This window comes from Saccostrea echinata, unplaced genomic scaffold (genome assembly GCF_033153115.1).
Source record: "Saccostrea echinata isolate AGI-Se365-2 ecotype Australia unplaced genomic scaffold, CSIRO_AGI_Sech_v1 ptg000029l, whole genome shotgun sequence".
Taxonomy (NCBI): Eukaryota; Metazoa; Mollusca; class Bivalvia; order Ostreida; family Ostreidae; genus Saccostrea; species Saccostrea echinata.
The window spans coordinates 30,046,826-30,066,466 of NW_026889778.1; the positions used below are offsets into that span (position 1 = coordinate 30,046,826).

At 35.4% G+C, this 19,641-nt stretch overlaps 1 protein-coding gene across 4 annotated transcripts in view; it reads right to left on the reverse strand.

Annotated features, from left to right (window-relative positions):
- Positions 1-1,895: 1,895 nt before the first annotated feature.
- Positions 1,896-19,641, reverse strand: part of LOC133195794 (plexin-A4-like) — an 87,676-nt gene continuing 69,930 nt past the window's right edge. Inside the window, exons 28-35 of one of the 4 annotated variants that reach the window (XM_061331739.1) lie at positions 15,546-15,652; positions 15,364-15,460; positions 12,732-12,835; positions 8,534-8,626; positions 6,755-6,924; positions 6,365-6,653; positions 2,326-2,400; positions 1,896-2,221 (exon numbers count right to left, since the gene is read on the reverse strand). In XM_061331739.1, the coding sequence (XP_061187723.1) occupies positions 2,120-2,221; positions 2,326-2,400; positions 6,365-6,653; positions 6,755-6,924; positions 8,534-8,626; positions 12,732-12,835; positions 15,364-15,460; positions 15,546-15,652 (1,037 nt within the window). In that variant the 3' untranslated portion in view covers positions 1,896-2,119. Of the gene's footprint in view, positions 2,222-2,325; positions 2,401-6,364; positions 6,654-6,754; positions 6,925-8,533; positions 8,627-12,731; positions 12,836-12,881; positions 12,998-15,363; positions 15,461-15,545; positions 15,683-19,641 lie in introns of all 4 variants that reach the window. The other 3 variants (XM_061331738.1, XM_061331737.1, XM_061331736.1) reach the window with 3 other exon arrangements.

The following is a 19,641-nucleotide window of genomic DNA, read 5'->3' on the forward strand; positions in this document are numbered from 1 at the left end:
ATTTGATCTCTCCTTAGTTATTATACATGATAAACAACTTCAGAATTCCTTCAGTGATTTATCTGTTATGTAGCTGTACAATAAACAAGCTAACACAAAATTCATAATTACCAACCAAAAGGGCCACAATGCTCATCTGATTTTTTTTTTACAAACTGAACATGCTTACAATTAAAACCCCTCATTTGATTAAATTCAATCAATTACTCTGAAAAAAGTCTTGTAATCATGATTACTTTTTTATAACTTTAAGATTACAATGATTTAAAAAGAAGTTAATAAAATAATGGTCTTCAATAATATTCGCTGAATATCTTTCAGTGTGCAAATGTTTATAAGCAAAAATTATTGTAAAAATTATATGCTCTATATAGCTGTACATTCTTATATATATATATATATATATATATATATATATATATATATATATATATATATATATATACATATATATATACACTGAAGAAAATTACTACAGGGTTATTTTTAAGTTTACTTTTTTGGTTCATTTAACATGTATGCAATGCAACATTTTGTTTTAACCTGTAAACATGGTTAATCTTTAAATACAAAAGTTAATTTTTTTTTTATCAAATGTTATGTATCTTTGCGAATCACAACTATAAATATGTCTAATTTGATTGATAAATTAGCTCTATTTGTTTTCTTTTTCCTCAACAATAACACAGATATTTACTTCAGATATGTTAGAAATAAGATGATCAGATAAACCATATCGATCATCTATATAAGGACTTACAGTAACCCAAACTTCGTCTGAACTCTACCTTTAAAAGGTAAATGATGGATTAAAAAAGTTTTTTTTCCAAAACATTAAACAAAAAGATTTTCAAAATATTTATGTAATCTAGAGGAATTACAAGTAATCATGATTACATAATGGAAAAGTTATCAGATGTAATTGATTTCTTTAAAAAATGGCTGTAATCAGCTTGTAATTGATTACTTTTAAAATTCAAAGGAACTGTAATTTAATCAATTAATTTTGAAAGTAATTGACCCCATCCCTGCACTCAACATACTCTTCAATAAAAACATTAAATCAGATCTTGACTTGGGAACAATGACTGAATGCCCACATCATATAAGAAAGCCTCGACATTTTACAAATCCAATGTCTAAGCTTGAGAAGGTGTCTTCAAATACATGTAATTCTACCGTATTAATCTTCACTTCATTTGAAAAAATACATCAAGTACACTATTATGTTAATACTAAATAATAGAAACAACAAAATACACAAAGGACAAACTCTGATAAGAAAAAACTCACTCCAGCCTTTAGACCAAGTGAACACGTTTACTGATGAAAATGCCTTTAAAAGAAGTACTTTCTGTGTTGAGAATTGTTTCTCTCAACAATGCTAGGGAAAATACCCCCTACAACCTACTGTGATATAGAAAAGTAGAACTATATATCCTATCCAAATCTTGATTGAGCATTATGAAGTAAAAATTGTAACCATAAAAAAATTCAAATTTTTATCTGTGGAGAGGATTTTTGAAACATTGTTTCTATGTACAAAATGAGCAATATTATATCACACTATTCATATAAAATGAATGAATGTATGAGGATGAAAAAATGATCATCTATTCATATGTACTTTGGCACAAATATACACATCTAAAATAGCAAAAGCAAACAGCATGTGCTGCATAGACAGTCAATGTTGGCATTGTGATGTTTTCATTGGCTTCACATGTCCTAAGGGATTCTCTGAAAGTCAGATCTAAACAAAGAGCACAATTAAAGCTTTGTAAAATATCATATCAAAATACATGAGGATAAAACTACCTAAAAACTACATAGAAATCAGCAAATGATGCACTAAACAGCAGTATTGTCATTGGTTATATTAAAAATTGTTTTCATTTTCTTGAAATATGGCACACAGCTGTTAAAGTAAAAGAATAAGTTGATATGAAACAAAAAGCAAACACAAGACAACTAGGAGTCATGGCAAGTCTCAGCCGTAATCAGCAGTTAGGAGTCCAAACTGCAAGTTTATCTTGTCAATCAGTTGATCAACTCCTCAAAAGTTTACTTCATTCACCAGTAGTTCAACTCTCATCAAGGAGCTCAACTCCCAGCTAGTCTAACAATATAGTTCTGAATCCATTGCATGTCTGACTTGCTCTAACTTGTACGTCAGTCGATTCTTCTTTGCAAATTCATCCTCCTCTAAAGCCATCATAATCTTTAAAATGAAAATACATTTTTGTTTAAAATTAGTATTTAATTCAACAATGTCATCAATAAAATGAAAAAAAAACAACACCTAAACAGAATAAATGTACTTACATCTTCGTAGTACTGCTGAATATACTTGTAGAGTTCATAAAGGGCGGCCGTTGTGTTGAAATCATCGGCATGTTGCTAAAAAAAAAATTAAATCATCTTCAAATTTCATGCACAAATAGGTCCTTTCACACCTCTCTCAATATTGATTAATGGATACCTTACTTTGGCAGCTAAATTAACAAAAGACAATGTGAATCTGATCAGATATTACCGAGGTGGTAACCATCTCAAACAGCCTTGCTTTTAGAAAAAAAGATATAAGAATATAGGGGACTTGTATAGGACTGCAACCTACTGAAGAGAACATTTTTATATTTAAAAAAAATTATCTCTGTGTAAAAAGAAAAGAAGAGGCCTATGGATCTTAATTGTCACTTGAGAATAATACAACACTGTTATTTTTTTTTTTTCGGTATCAGGTATTTTTGTGTCATTTATATGCATAATAGGGGTGCAACGATACACTAACCTCACGATACGATACGTATCACGGTATTCAGTTCACGATACAATACGTATCACGATACATGACAAGGTTAAAAAGTCTTTCAAGTTTGTCATCATATTTTTTTAAAACTTGACAGGGTTATACAAAATGTTCATACTTTTTAATAATAATTAAAATAACATTTTGTTAACTTGAATTGGATTGTTAGGTAGATCTTTGAGTTGTGACAACATTCTAAACCAATAATGAACATTTACAGGGAACTACGGGGACCTTTCCTAATAATCTTCCTTTTAAATTGGTATGAAAAAGGAAGACATTCATTCTTTTATTCCTTTTATTTACGTAGAAAACCAGTTGTCATATTTCTCGTGTTAATATGTTTTAGTCAACAAGACAGCGAATTTTCATCGAAATACACACCGTGATGAAATATCATGTATTACCAAAGAATACGTTTAGATCTAAAGGGTTTATCATTTGTCTTAACATCTATAACTTATAATCACATTAAGTCCTTCTCCGTGTTAAATCTGAGGTCTGTAAGATGCTGGAGATGAGTTTAACTGCCGTAAATGCGTTATCGGCGTTATCACGTTTGCGGGGAAGCCATTTTGAAATAGTAAAAAAGGAAATAAAGCGGACAAAACGGATAATTCCGGACCGATTGAACCGAACCGCGATATCAGTTTAGCATATCGTGAATTGAACCGTGGAAAAATATACCGTGATATACCGTCAAACGGTTTATCGTTGCACCCTTAATGCATAAGGATGCATAAAAGTATAAAATAAACTGATAGATGAAGCTAAACTGCCCAAAAGCAAGAGAAATATGATAATCAAGGATCAACAAAACAAGTCTAGTACTTACTAACAAATCTTAAAGGAGATTAGTTACTTCCCTACTTGCCCTCATTTGTCACTATCACCATGCAGACTAAACAAAAATGCTAGAGCACTATTAGTAAGGCTATTTCATTCTCTTTCACATCAGCTTCTCTTGGTCTTTGAGGGATATTCAATGTACAAAAACAAAAGGCCCAAGGGCCTAGAATTGCTCCTCTGAAAATTGTACAACCTATAATCTCATCTGTTTTAAGCCTCTTCGTAACGTATATATAAGGATAAAGCCTTGAAATTCCAAAAGTAGGTCAGCATGGCAACAATTGATAAAGTTTGATAATTCTAAGCCAATTAGTATCTGAAATATTTAAATTTAGCCATGAAGTTGCAAAAGTAGGTCACAGTGACCTACTTTTTTGTTGACACACTCAAGGTACCCAAGATGCATCAACTGACAAAGTTTGATAATTCCAAGCCAATTGGTACCTAAAATATTCATATTAAATTAAGCCATATTATTGCAAAAGTAGGTCACAGTGACCTACTTTTTGGTTGATGCACTCCAAAGACTCAAGATGCATCAATTGACAAAGTTTGATGATTCTAAGCCAATTAGTAATTGAAAAGGCCATCAAATTACAAAAAGTAGGTCATGGTGATCTACTTTTTGGTTGACACACTTTGAGGACCAAAAATACATCAGTTGACAAAGTTTGATGATTCTAAGACAGTTAGTAACTTAAAAAGCCATGAAATTCAAAAAAGTATGTCATGGGGACCTACTTTTTGGTTGACCTACTTTGAAGACTCAAGATGCATCAATTGACATAGTTTGATGATTCTAAGCCAATAAATATCTGAAATAGCCATCAAATTCCTAAAGTAGGTCACAGTAACCTACTTTTTGGTTGACACATTCCAGGTACCCAGGATGCATCAACTGACAAAGTTTGAGAATTCCAAGCCAATGAGTATCTGAAATATTTAAATTAAGCTATGAAATTGCAAAAGTAGATCATGGTGACTTACTTTTTGGTTGACACACTTCAAGGTCCCATGATGCATAAACTGACAAGTTTTGATGATCATAGTCTTCAAAGTATCCAAGTTATGCAACAAAATTAAAATGAAAACCTGCAAAATTCAAAAAGTAGGTCACCATGACCTACTTTTGAGTCAACTTGAGATGAGGTCCGAAGATGCATCAACTGACAAGATTTGATGATCCTAGGCCTTGTAGTGGGCAAAATATAAAAGATTAAACAAAATGTAAATTTTGGTCAACTTTGAAGTGACCTTGAGACCACGTCCTTGGCCCCAGGGTGATTCCCCATGCAAATTTTGATCTACAACATATCCTCATCCTTGTATATAAGTTTGGTTATAATCTGCCCAGTGGTTCTTCACAAGAAGATTTTTTAGCAACCACTACTTTTGTTTTTATTTCCCTAATTATCTCCCCTTGTTCAAAGGACGCATCCCAAGTTTTAGTATATGAAAGGCCTTGGGCCAAGGATACTATGAGACAAATTTGAAAAAAAAATTGACTAAGGGTTTCTTGAGATATGGCCCATTTTCCAAAAAGTTTACGCACACCACACAAATGGCCATAGCATTAGCTCTTTGAGCCTTTGGCTCAGAAGAGCTAATAAGGTATTTTTGTGTCTTATATATTTATCTATCATTTGCAAGTCTACCTGACAATTAAACACTATGAAGGTACTTTCTTGAAAAATTCTTGTACAACTCTCTTATTCAACTGACCTTTCAATTACATAATTTACAGTGATTAATTATTGTAGATGAATAGCAAAGGGGAACAACTTCTCCCAGTAGAATACAGAATTCCTACCCCAGCACCAGAACACTTGATCAATAGGTCCAGAATTTCAAAAGTCTGTTAAAAATAATCTGGCTTATCACAACTTTGTATTCTGTTTGACCCCTTCATGTTCAGGAGCAGAGAAGATTTTCAAAGAAATAATGCATTTTCACTATGGATTCCACAAAGCCCTATCGTAACATTAGAAGTCCTTACTCACGGGCCATGAAACTTGTAATTTTGGGAGAGACACACTTGCTTACCATAAATGCATTTAGTTTATCTGTTGAATACCAAGAGGCAGAGAAAAAAATTCAAAGAAATTATGCATTTTCACTATTTAATCAATAGAACCTCCACCTCACCCCACCCACAAAAAGAACTCCTGACCCTGGGGCACCATTGCTCATCACACCTATGCACTTAGTTTATCAGCTAAATACCCAGAAGCAGGGTGGAAGATTTTCAAAGAATTAATATATTTTCACTATATAATCAATATAGCCCCATCCTAATATTGGAACCCCTGACCCATGGGACATGACTTTCACAGTTTTGGAAGAGGCATCCTTGCTCATCATAATTATACACTTAGTTTGTTATCTTACTACTTATGAGAAGATAAGACTTTCAAAGAATTATTGCATTTTCACTATATAGACAGTAGAGCCCCGCTCCCCTTCACTAAGTAAAATCATTCTAACTTGACCTCTGATCAAGAAATTGGTTCAAAATCACTGCACACCCTTTCATGAAAGGCACATGTAAAGTATTATCCATATTTAATGAAAATAAATTTAGGGAGAAATTATGTAGAAAACATTTACATTGTCAGCTACATAAATTTGTTTTAGTGGACTATTCCCACTTGAGTTCTTGGCTCAGATGGGTTTAAAACAGAAGAAGTAGAAACAAGAACCTACCCTTGATTCATCAGTCAGGAGCGCAGTCATATCCTGGTCACTTATAGCTGGCATCATCTTGATGTCTTGGTAATAACGTTCAACCCATTTCTTGTACTTAGGGATATCTTTGGCATACAGGAGTTTACTGGAGGGAGAATTTATGCCCAGTCTATGTTCACTCATGGAACAACTGTCCATGAAAGTTTGAGCAACCACAGAAAGACAAGAATCCACAATGTTGGATTTGTAAATGTCAAACACAAAATTAGGATTTTTTATAACATTCACCCAAAATCTCAGTGGAAGACTGCAATAAAACAACCAAAAAAATATGTAGTTCTAATCGTATAAATACAAAAAAAAAATAAATAAAAAAATTCAAAAACACTTACAAAATGTCAGACATACCTATTGGACTTCCAAGTGTGCACTACCTCAGTATCCATAATGTTGTGAAGAAGAGCTTGGTCATCAAGGAAGTCAAACATGTACTTAATGGCTAGAGGGAGCACAGTGCCTCGGTGGGCTGTGCTGAAAATTCTCTCAAACAAATCATCCACATACTGCTGAAGTGTTCCCTGTAATCACATTGAAACTTTGTTACAATATATACAGTATATATTCTATCAATAATTCTTCTCATTTTAAAAGTTTACTGTAAACGAACTTTTATTCGCGATGACTTTATTTCGCGAATTACCGGGGGTAAACTAGTTCGCGATGATTAATTTTCGCGATCAAACCTTTTTTGGATCTGTTGTTAATAGATAGAGAGACTTTAAGGACCGGTTCGCTGTGAGAAATATTCGCGATGACAAGGCTCTTGCGAACCTCGCGAAAATTTCTCGCACACGAATAAAAGTTGGTTTACAGTATACTGCAATCAATAAACCTCAGGATTATCAAAGGGATCAGAAAGAAGTTGGTTTGATTATGTAGCTTTCCTAAAAAGCATACTTGCCATAATTTGCTGTTAACTCTCAATGGTTGGTACATCTGTTATTTTTATCAAAACTTTTCCTTTTTCAGGTCTTACCTTGGTAGCTAGCAGAAATGAAGGGAAGAATTACCTTGGTGGATTGTAAATTTGTGTTGTAGATTTCTGATCAGATATTACCTTGGTGGATTGTAAATTTGTGTTGTAGATTTCTGACAAGATCTTACTTTGGTGGATTGTAAAATTTGTGTTGTAGATTTCTGATCTGATCTTACCTTGGTGGATTGTAAATTTGTATTGTAGATTTCCAATAAGATCTTACTTTGGTGGATTGTAAATTTGTGTTGTAGATTTCTGATAAGATCTTACTTTGGTGGACTGTAAATTTGTGTTGTAGATTTGTGATAAGATCTTACTTTGGTGGATTGTAAATTTGTGTTGTAGACTTCTGATAAGATCTTACTTTTGGTGGATTGTAAATTTGTTTGTTTGTTTGTTTGTATGTTGTTTAACGTCCCTCTCGAGAATTTTTCACTCATATGGAGATGCCACCACTTGCCGGTGGAAAGCTGCAAATTTTGTCCCAAACTCGGCACTTACGGCCATTGAGCAGTGAGGGGTCTTTTGCGTGCCAGCACCTACTGCGACACGGGACCTCGGTTTATACGGTCTCATCCGAAGGACCGGTCTCCACGTCCCACAGTGGGATTCGAACCCGCGACGTAAGGATCAACTCCTTACTTCGCGACTCTAGAGCAGATGCTCTAACCACTGCACCACGCGGGCGACTTGTAAATTTGTGTTGTAGATTTGTGATAAGATCTTACCTTGGTGGATTGTAAATTTGTATTGTGTGAGGTAAATTCCTCATCAGATATTACCTTGGTAGCTTGTGTACGGAGATTTCTGACAATATCTTACATGTACCTTGGTGGCAAACAGACATGTGTGGTAGACTTCTGATCATATCTTGGTGGTTAGCATATATCTGTGATAGATTTCTGATAAGATCTTACCTTGGTGGTTTGTAGATGTGCTGTACTTTTTTTGCTCAGATCTTACCTCAATGGCAAGCAGACGTGTGTTGTAGATTTCTGATCAGATCTTACTTTGGTGGCTAGCAGATGTGTGTGGTATGTTTCGGATCAGATCTTACCTTGATGGCTTTTACATGAGCAATGTCAATTTCAGATCAGATTTTACCTTGGAGGTTAGCAGACATGTGAGGCAGATTTCTGATCAGATCTTACCTTCGTGGCTAGCAGACGTGTGAGGTAGATTTCTGAGACCATCTTACTCCCACGATTTCCATCACCAGTGGGATCACTGTCATGAGGTTTAACCTACACAAAATGGTCAGAAAATGTATTTTATAAAAGAAAAGAAAAAAGTCAATACTACAACAGTTATCATTATTAATTCAATAACTGGACTGGATCATCACATTTCAATCTAGAGATTGTAAAACAAATCCCCCTGTGGAAATTTCCACATCACATTTTTTTCTCCAACTTCTCCAAATTTTAGAAGTATTAGGAAAATTTGTGGTCTGAAATTTTTCAAAACTGGAAAACTGATACAGTCAGAGAGGGTTTCATTAAGCATTGTTAAAGGACTGGTATACATTCAGGCAAACATGTAGACAGACAAAATGTATGACCCTAAAATGCATAAGAGCCTTTCTATTACAGTTAACTTCATGGGTGTTTTGTATGAGACCTTAAAAACTGAGACCCCCTGTCAAGGTAGGCATTGGCACGATAAAGAACCCTCACTGCCCTGAGGGCTGAGAAAAGGTCTATATTTGAAGCCCATCACCAATATATGGTGACTTCTCTATATGAGTGAACAATTCTCATAAAGAACTTAATTAAAACAATAAACTAGCATCAATTGTTCAAAAGCTATGGTCAGGGTTACAGTATGGTAAAATTTTGCAAAACTGGGTCAAACTCCAAGGTCAAGATCAAAAGGTCAAATATGGTGGTACCCAAAGAAAGGTCTTGTTACAAGGAATACACAAGTGAAAAATGAAAGCCATTGCTCCAACCAAACAAAAGTTATGGGCAAGGTTAAAGTTTTTGCAGACAAACAGAGACAGATTGATGGACAGGGCAAAAACTATATACCCCCAAATCTTCAATACGGGGGCATAAAAATCATCAATCAATTTTAAAATGTTATATTTAAACTGTTTGAGTCATAGACTCACAACAAAAGTGTCAAGGATATAAATTCAAATGTACATATAGACAGATGGCCAAAGTGATATGACCCCAAAATTTATATAAATTCCAATATACATACAGACGGCCAAAGTGATATGACCCCAAAATGTATAGGTGTCTTGCTCTTCATACTAAAGAAGCTTTATGTATAAAATTTGAAAATATTTTATTGAAAACGGTTGAGTTATTGCTTCACAACAAAAGTGTTGATGGAAGGATGGACAGACAGATCCCAAAATCCATAGGTGTCTTGCTCATATAGAAAAATACTTCTGTACAAATTTTGAAAATATAACATTGAAAACTCTCTGAGTTATCACATCACAACAAGTCATCGATATACATTCAAACATATGCACAGAAAAAGTGATATGTCCCAAAAATCTATAGGTGTCTTGCTCTTAAAGTAAAGTATTTATGTACAAAATCTGAAAATATGTTTTTGAGAACTGTTGAAAAAAAGGAAAGTGTTGGTTGACAGACTGAGGTATACAGATGGACAATGAGATCCTATAGGGCTCCCACATCTTATGTTGGGTCCTAATTATTTCTTGTTACAGGGCAACTCACTCTGGCAAGGAAGTAAGAACAAGACAAAGAGAGGGTAACAATGTGGAAATGATGCTAGTCTTTATTTTGTTTTCCCTTTGACTCTCATGGAATCTCATTTTTTAACCCTTACTCTGTTGGGATGTCACCTCTGCATTCTTGCTCCATCACATTATTGCCCTCTCTCTCTTGTCATCCTCTCTTCCTAGCACTAACACCATTATATTTAAAGGCCAGGATGCAAGAAGAGTGAGTGCCCCCCGCAATATACAGTATTACTGCTCAAGTCATATGGTAGCAGGGCATAATAAAAATGAATTCATTAACATTCATTCTCATAAAAGAATGTCAGATGCCTCCATTTAAAAAGTGATATCACACTGCAAAATGTTGGTTTAAATGTTAAAACAAGAGGCCCATGGGCCACATCGCTCACCTGAGCACATTGTCTAGGAAAAGAAGCAAAAATCAGTACAGTATTGAAAAGTTTACAGGGAGGGGGGTGTTGAATTTTAAACTACCTGATGATGCTTTCATATCAATATAACAAATGGCTTTGTTGTTCTTGAGCAGCAGATTTTTTCCCCATATATTCATTTGTAAAAATTTGATCCCCCATTGTGGCCCCACCCTACCCCCGGGGGCCCTCATTTGAACAAATTTCATTGACTAATCATGGCTTTTCTGTTCTTGAGAAAAAGACTTTTTCCTATATATTCCTCTGTAAACTTTGATCACCCATTGTGGCCCCAACCTATCCCCGGGGTAATGATTTGAACAAACTTGAATCTACACTATCTGAGGATGCTTCCATATAAATATGACCAATCATGGCTTTACTGTTCTTAAGAAGAAGATTTTTAACAATATTTTCCTATATATTTCTATGTAAAACTTTGATCCCCAATTGTGGCTCCACCCTACCCCTGGGGGTTATTATTTGAACAAATTTGAATCTTCACTACCTGAGGATGCTTCCATATAAATATGACCAATCATGGCTTTACTGTTTTTAAGAAGATTTTAGAGATATTTTCCTATATATTTCTATGTAAAACTTTGATCCCTCATTGTGGCCCCACCCTACCCCCGGGGGTTATGATTTGAACAGATTTGAATCTTCACTACCTGAGGATGCTTCCATATGAATATGACCAATCATGGCTTTACTGTTTTTAAGAAGATTTTTAGAGATATTTTCCTATATATTTCTATGTAAAACTTGGATCCCCCATTGTGGCCCCATCCTACCCCCGAGGGTCATGATTTGAACAAACTTGAATCTTCATCACCTGAGGATGCTTCCATATAAATATGACCAATCATGGCTTTGCTGTTCTTAAGAAGAAGATTTTTAAAGATATTTTCCTATATATTTCTATGTAAACTTGGATCCCCCATTGTGGCCCCACCCTACCCCCGGGGGTCATGATTTGAAAAAAACTTGAATCTACACTACCTGAGGATGCTTCCATAAAAATATGACCAATCATGGCTTTGCTGTTCTTAAGAAGAAGATTTTTAAAGATATTTTCCTATATATTTCTATGTAAAACTTGGATCCCCCATTGTGGCCCCACCCTACCCCCGGGGGTTATGATTTGAACAAACTTGAATCTACACTACCTGAGGATGCTTCCATATAAATATGACCAATCTTGGCTTTACTGTTCTTAAGAAGAAGATTTTTAAAGATATTTTCCTATATATTTCTATGTAAAACTTGGATCCCTCATTGTGGCCCCACCCTACCCCCGGGGGTCATGATTTGAACAAACTTGAATCTACACTACCTGAGGATGCTTCCATAAAAATATGACCAATCATGGCTTTGCTGTTCTTAAGAAGAAGACTTTTAAAGATATTTTCCTATATATTTCTATGTAAAACTTGGATCCCCCATTGTGGCCCCACCCTACCCCCGGGGGTCATGATTTGAACAAAATTGAATCTACACTACCAGAGGATGCTTCCAAATAAATATGACCAATATTGGCTTTACTGTTCTTAAGAAGAAGATTTTTAAAGATATTTTCCTATATATTTCTATGTAAAACTTGGATCCCCCATTGTGGCCCCATCCTACCCCCTGGGGTCATGATTTGAACAAACTTGAATCTACACTACCTGAGGATATTTCCACGTAAGTTTCATCTTTCCTGGCCCAGTGATTCTTGAGAAGAAGATTTTTAAATGATGCCATTATTTTTTCACTAATTCCTAATTATCTCCCCTTGAAAGAGGGCGTGGCCCTTCATTTGAACAAACTTGAATCCCCTTTACCCAAGGATGCTTTGTGGCAAGTTTGGTTGAATTTGGCCCAGTGGTTCTTGAGAAGAAGATGAAAATGTGAAAAGTTTACAACAACAACGCCAACGACAACGCCAACGACAACAACGACGACAGACAACGGACAAATTTTGACCAGAAAAGCTCACTTGAGCCTTTGGCTCAGATGAGCTAAAAAACATTACAAAGAAAACTAAAGTGTAAGAAGCCATGTCCAAAAGATGTTTACCTAAGTTACACTGTATTCTAAGCATTAAGAGAGCTAGGAAAGTTGTCCTCACCAAAGTACATATTGGTGACGGATTTAGAAGTCAGACTATATATTAAAGACAAAGACAAAGTTAGTAGTGTCAAATGAACTTCTACCTAGGTGTTTACTTACTAAATGATAATATTTCACCCCATAATTATCAAGCCCAATATGTACATCTTGAGGGCTAATAGAGCGATTTAACGATGGACTTCTGGTATAAAATGGAACATTTTCTGCAAACAAGAAAACAGATAAGACATTAAATCATGAGGTACTTACTAAATGGTAATATTTAACACCGTAGTTTTCTAAACCTTCAATATGAACACCTTGTGGAGAAAGAGTTCTTTGAAAAGAGGAAGTTCTTGTGTGATGTGGCTGAAATTTCTCTGGAACTGCAAAGGACACTAAACATTTCAAAAATCTGCATTGTACCAAGTTACATCATTAAGTTGCAAAAAACAGTACATGCAAATGATATAGGAGACTTATACAACAGAAGCACAGTAAACCTTCTAAACATGAGATACATGTAAAATATAAACTACATCAAATATATTATCATTGTGCTGAACGTATCATGAAAATTGTGTCCTAGCTTTCATCCATCTGTCTGATTTCCATTTCAACGTTTAACCTTTTTTTGTTTTCATTTTCTCATCATCTTTCAGTCATCATCCTTACAAGGTTGGTGCAGGTTGGGTTTATAGTTATTTGTAAATAAATCTGCTCCAAAAGTTATAGTTTGTTCACTCATCCTTCAAATGTTGGTTAGATTCTTTAAATGTGGTAGAGTGCATCTCTATATGCATCCTTGCAAGTTTCATTGACATAGGCTTTACAGATACTTGGAAATAAACCTGCTGTAAAAACAGTGACCTGTTCACTCGTCAAGAAAACAAGATGTGTTTGTGAAACACTGATGCCCCCGTATGGCAACTTATAGCAAAGGTTAAACTTTTTCAAATGCAAGTCAAATATGTTGGTACCCAAAGTAAGGTCTTCTCTCGAGGAATATACCTGTGAAATATGAAAGCCCTAGCAGCCAACCATTGAATAGATATGGAAAAGGTTAAAGTTTTTCAAAAGTAGGTCAAACATCAAGGTCAAGGTCAAATAGTCAAAATTAATGGTGCCTAAGGAAAGGCCTTCTCACAAGAAATATACAGGTAAAATATGAAAGCTGAAGCACCAATCGTTCAAAAGTTATAACCAAGATTAAAGTTTTTCAAAAGTAAGTCAAACTCCAAGGTCAAGGTCAATGGATTACAATAGAAGATCTTGTCACAAGGAAAAACACGTTAAATATGAAAGCTCAAACAACAACTTTTCAAAAGTTATGGCCAATGTTAAAGTTTTTCAAAAGGAGGTCAAACTCCAAGGTCAAGATCAAAGGGTCAAATTTGGTTGAATCCAAAGGAAGGTCTTGTCACAACCATTACATATGTGAAGTATGAAAGACCTAGCACCAACTGTTCATAAGTTATGGCTTAGGATAATTTTTTTCAAAAGTAGGTTAAACTCAAAGGTCAAGGTCAAAAGGTCAGAGTTGTTGTAATCCAATGGAAGGTCTTGTCACAAGGATTATATATTTTAAGTATGAAAGCTTTAGCACCAACCGTTCAATAGTTATGGCCAATGTTAAAGTTTTTCAAAAGTAGGTCAAACTCCAAGGTCAAGGTCAAAAGGTCAAAGTTGCTGGTATCCAAAGGAAGGTCTTGTCACACAGGATTACACATGTGAAGTATGAAAGCCCTAGCACTAATTGTTCAAAAGTTATAGGCAAGTTTAAAGTTGGGAAAAATTTTGCAAAACTGGGTCAAACTCTAAGGTCAAAGTCAAAAGGTCAAATATGGTGGTACCCAAAGAAAGGTCTTGTCACAAGGAATACAAATGTGAAAGATGAAAGCCATAGCTCCAACCAATCAAAAGTTATGGGCAATGTTAAAGTTTTTGCGGACAGAAAGACAGACGGACGGACAGGGCAAAAACTATATATTCCCGAATCTTCGATACGGGGGCATAACAAAGGTCAAATCCAACATTCAAAGCATGGCTGGTAGTGTTCATACCTAAATGCATCATCCATCAAGTTTGGTCCGGGTAGGGCACAGACCTATTAACTATCCTGAAAATGTAGGTCAGAACCAACATCCGAAGAATTTCTAGTAGTGTGCATCATCCATGCAAGTTTGGTCTATATTGAGCATATACTAATTGGTAATGGACCTGTCCTAAATACTTCAACCTGTTCACTCATCCAGAAAATGCATGTCAGATCTAGTATCCACAGCAAGTCTGATAGTGTGCATCCCTAGGTGCATCATCCCTGCAAGTTTTGTCAAGGTAGGGCTTAAAATTACTTTGGAATGGACCTGCTCCAAAAACATTAACCTGGTCACTCATCCAGAAAATATATGTCAGATCCGGCATCTGAAGCATGTCTGGTAGTGTGCATCCTTAGATACATCATCTCTGCAAGTTTTGACAAGATAGGGCTTAAAGTTACTTTGGAATGGACCTGCTCCAAAAACTTCAACCTGGTCACTCATCCAGAAAATTGTGTCATATCCAGCATGTCTGGTAGTGTGCATCCCTAGATGCATCATCCATGCAAGTTTGGTCAAGGTAAGGTTTATAGATACTTTGGATCGATTTGCTCCCAAAACTTTAACCAGAACACTGAGGCCAGAGCCAGGGTATAGCATGAGCTCATCACAACTTCATGGAGGTAAGCAAAAAAAATTGATATAAGCATTACCATAAAATCTGGTGGACTTTTCAGAGTTGGTCAGAGATAGATTGTTGTAAGATGGTGGCTGTTTCTCCACCAAGGACATCAGAGCTTCATCAGGAACCTGAAAGAATTTGGTAACATCTCAGTAAAAAGTATAACTGTTCTAAAAAATATCAACAATATCCTTTCTTGTAATTGTGACCCACCTTGTAGTGACTAAGTGTGTTCAGGCGTTTGTACTCTCCCTCCACACGTGTTGTGGAATCATCGTCCTGTAGGATCAGCCGCCCTCCTTTGTTCATGTTAGCCCACTCTGTGGTATGAGCAGATTTATCATACAAAACTGGAACCAATAACAGAATGTTAACCCACTCTCACTGATAGAGCACCTGCTTGGATGATGGATGATGGCGATGATGACATGTTAAATGAGGACGATGATAACACAGATGACAATTAGATGGACAGCCAAACCACACAGGAGTAAAAAACTAAGGTATCTTTATCACTCAGTCATCAACATTTAAGACATCTACATTTAAGGCAACTTGAAGCTAAATGTTACTATTTCTAAAAAACTACTAAGCATTAACAGAAACTCACTAATAGAGCTCTAAATCAATCTAAAGAGCTTTCAGATAAACTTGACTACTAAATGAGTGTTAATTAACACAAAAGGCCCAAGGGCCTTAACGGTCACCTGAGTATGATACAACAATTTCAAGGATGCATAGAGTATAAAATGAACTGAAAGGTGAAGCTTTGTTGCCCAAAAGCAAGAAAAATAGGGTGACCATGATCAAAAAATAATTGGTCTTAATATTCATTAACAGTTCATAAATTAGGTTCTAATCTGTTCCCCATTTATCACTATCACTATACAGTATATTAACAAATTATCAATGCTTCTGTACTATTTTAATCCTTTGTTGAAATCTCTTACATTGACATCTCTTGGTCTTTGATGAATATTTAATAAGAGAAGTTATTTTTGTCTCATTTTTATTTATCTACTACTTACAAGTCTATCTGATCATTAAAACTATGAAAGTACTTTTTGTATTATACAATAAAAGTTCTTGCATAATTCTCTTATTCTATTTACCTTTCAAGTACATTATTTACAGTGATAAATTATCAAAAGTAAATGGCAAAGGGGAATAACTCCTCTCAGTAGAATACAAACTAATAGAGCCCTGGCCAGGACCAGAACACTTGACCAAATGGTCCAGATGTTCAAAAATCTGGTAAAAATTCCCTTCCTTATAAAAACTTTTACTCTGTTTGCCTCAGATATGCCCAGGTGTGGAGAAGATTTTTAAATAAATAATGCATTTTTACTACAGATTCACTATATTATCAATAGAGCCCCCAACCCCCCAACCCCAAAACGCCAGAGCTTCTGACCCTGGGACCCTATGTTTGCTCATCATCACTTTGTTTATCTGCTTAACACTAAGGAGCAAACAGGATTATTTAATAGAATTAATGCATTTTCACTAAATTATCAAGAGCCCTACCCTCACACCAGCACATCTGACCCAGGGGTCATGAAATTCACTACTCTGGAAGAAGCACACTTGCTCATCATAACTAAACACTTAGCTTCTTTGCTTTTCTAACCAGAAGAAGAAAAGAATATTTTCAAAGAAATTTTGCTTTTTCACTTTATAATCAATAGAGCCCCCCCCCCCCCCTTCACCAGAACCCTTAAACCTGGGGTCATAAAATTCACAATTTTGGAAGAGGCATCCTTGTGTATCATAACAATGTACTTTAGTCTGTTTAAGCAATACCCAGTGGCAGAGAAGAAGATTTTCAAAGAAATAATTCACCTTCACTATAGGATCTATATAGCCCCGCCCTAGCACCAGAACTCCTGTCCCCGGGGTCATGAATTTCACAATTTTGGAAGAGGCATCCTTGCTTATCATAACAATGTACTTAGTTTGTTTAAATAATACCCAGGTGCAGAGAAAAAGATTTTTAAAGAATTAAAACATTTTCACTTTATAATCAATAGAGCCCCGCCCTAACACCAGAACCCCTGATCCAGGGGCCATGAATTTCACAATTTTGAAAGAGGCATCCTTGATTATCATAACTATGTATTTAATGTGTTTTAGTAATACCCAGGAGTAGAGAAGAAGATTTTCAAAGAATTAATGCATTTTCACTATATAATCAATAGAGCCCCGCCCTAACACCACAACCCCTGACCCAGGGGCCATGAAATTCACAATTTTGGAAGAGGCACTCTTGCTCATCATAACTATGTACTTAGTTAGTTTATTTAATTCCCAGGAGCAGAGAAGAAGATTTTCAATGAATTAATGCATTTTCACTATATAATCAATAGAGCCCCACCCTAACTCCAGAACCCCTGCCCCTGGGGCCATGAATTTCTCAATTTTGGAAGAGGCACTCTTACTCATTATAACTATATACTTAGTTAGTTTATTTAATACCCAGGAGCAGAGAAGAAGATTTTCAATGAATTAATGCATTTTCACTATATAATCAATAGAGCCCCGCCTTAACACCAGAACCCCTGCCCCTGGGGCCATGAATTTCACAATTTTTGAAGAGTCACTCTTACTCATCATAACTATATTCTTAGTTAGTTTATTTAATCCCCAGGAGCAGAGAAGAAGATTTTCAAAGAAATAATGCACTTTCACTATATGATCTATATAGCCCCGCCCTAGCACCAGAACCCCTGACCCTGGGGCCATGAATTTCACAATTTTGGTAGAGGACTCAATGCTTATTACAATGATGCCAACAGTTTGACTGCTTAATGTCCAGGAGTAAAGAAGAAGATTTTTAAAGATTGCATTAATTTTGGTGGTTTTAGCCCCACCCCTCAGGCCCCAGGGGGGCAGGGACCATGAAATTCACAATTTTTGTTCCCCTTCACCCATAGATGCTATATGCCAAATTTAGTTGAAATTGGTTGAGCGGTTTCAGAGAAGAAGCTAAAAATGTTCAAATGTTAACGCACATCGCACGACGCACGTCGACGGACAAAAACGGATAGCAATAGGTCACCTGAGTGACTCAGGTGACCTAAAAATACAGTCAACCATTACACAATACACAGGAATTCAAAATAATGTCACCATACATATTTTGTCTTTTTTGTCTATATCAAACGTGCAAAACAAAAGAATGAAATATTTTTTAATTTCTAATCTCAAATGTACTTTATTTGAAGTTGTGATGCTTGCATATTAACATACCTTGTTCTTGAGAAAATCAGATCATTTTTCTACTGGTCATTAAAAATTTATAAATTTACCCATTTTTTTAAACAATTTTTTTTAATTGAAAAACTCTAAGTTGCAAATACATGTATGTCTGCTCACTTTTCAATAAGGAAAAAATGAACCTATATTCCAGTCAAAATATACAGGTTTAAATCACTGAGTAATGTTAGTAATCAAACAATATCATCGCCCCTATTTGACAGTGCTGCATACCCTCTGTATTATTTACATTATGAAAGTCAAATTTCATTATCCTCCAAGCATGATGTCTACACTCTTACACTCATATTCCTATTCATCTTGACTGTCAATATCCATCATTAAAGCCTTGACTGTCAGTGTCTATATCTATCAATAAAGCCTTGACTGTCTGTCAGTGTCTATATCTATCAATAAAGCCTTGACTGTCTGACAGAGTCTATATCTATCAATAAAGACTTGACTGCAGTGTCTATATCTATCAATAAAGCCTTGACTGTCTGTCAGTGTCTATATCTATCAATAAAGCCTGGACTGTCAATGTCTATATCTATCAATAAAGCCTGGACTGTCAATGTCTATATCTATCAATAAAGCCTTGACTGTCAGTGTCTATCTATCAATAAAGCCTTGACTGTCAGTGTCTATATCTAACAATCAAGCCTGGACTGTCAATGTCTATATCTATCAATAAAGCCTTGACTGTCAGTGTCTATATCTATCAATAAAGCATTGACTGTCAGTGTATATATCTATCAATCAAAACTGGACTGTCAATGTCTATATCTATCAATAAAGCCTTGACTGTCTCTCAGTGTATATATCTATCGATAAGCCATGACTGTCAGTGTCTATATCTATCGATAAGCCATGACTGTCAGAGTCTATATCTATCAATAAAGCCTTGATTGTCGATGTCTATATCTATCAATTAAGCCTTGACTGTCTGTCAATGTCTATATCTATCAATAAAGCCTTGACTGTCTGTGTCTATATCTATCAATAAAGCCTTGACTGTCTGTCAATGTCTATATCTATCAATAAAGCCTTGATT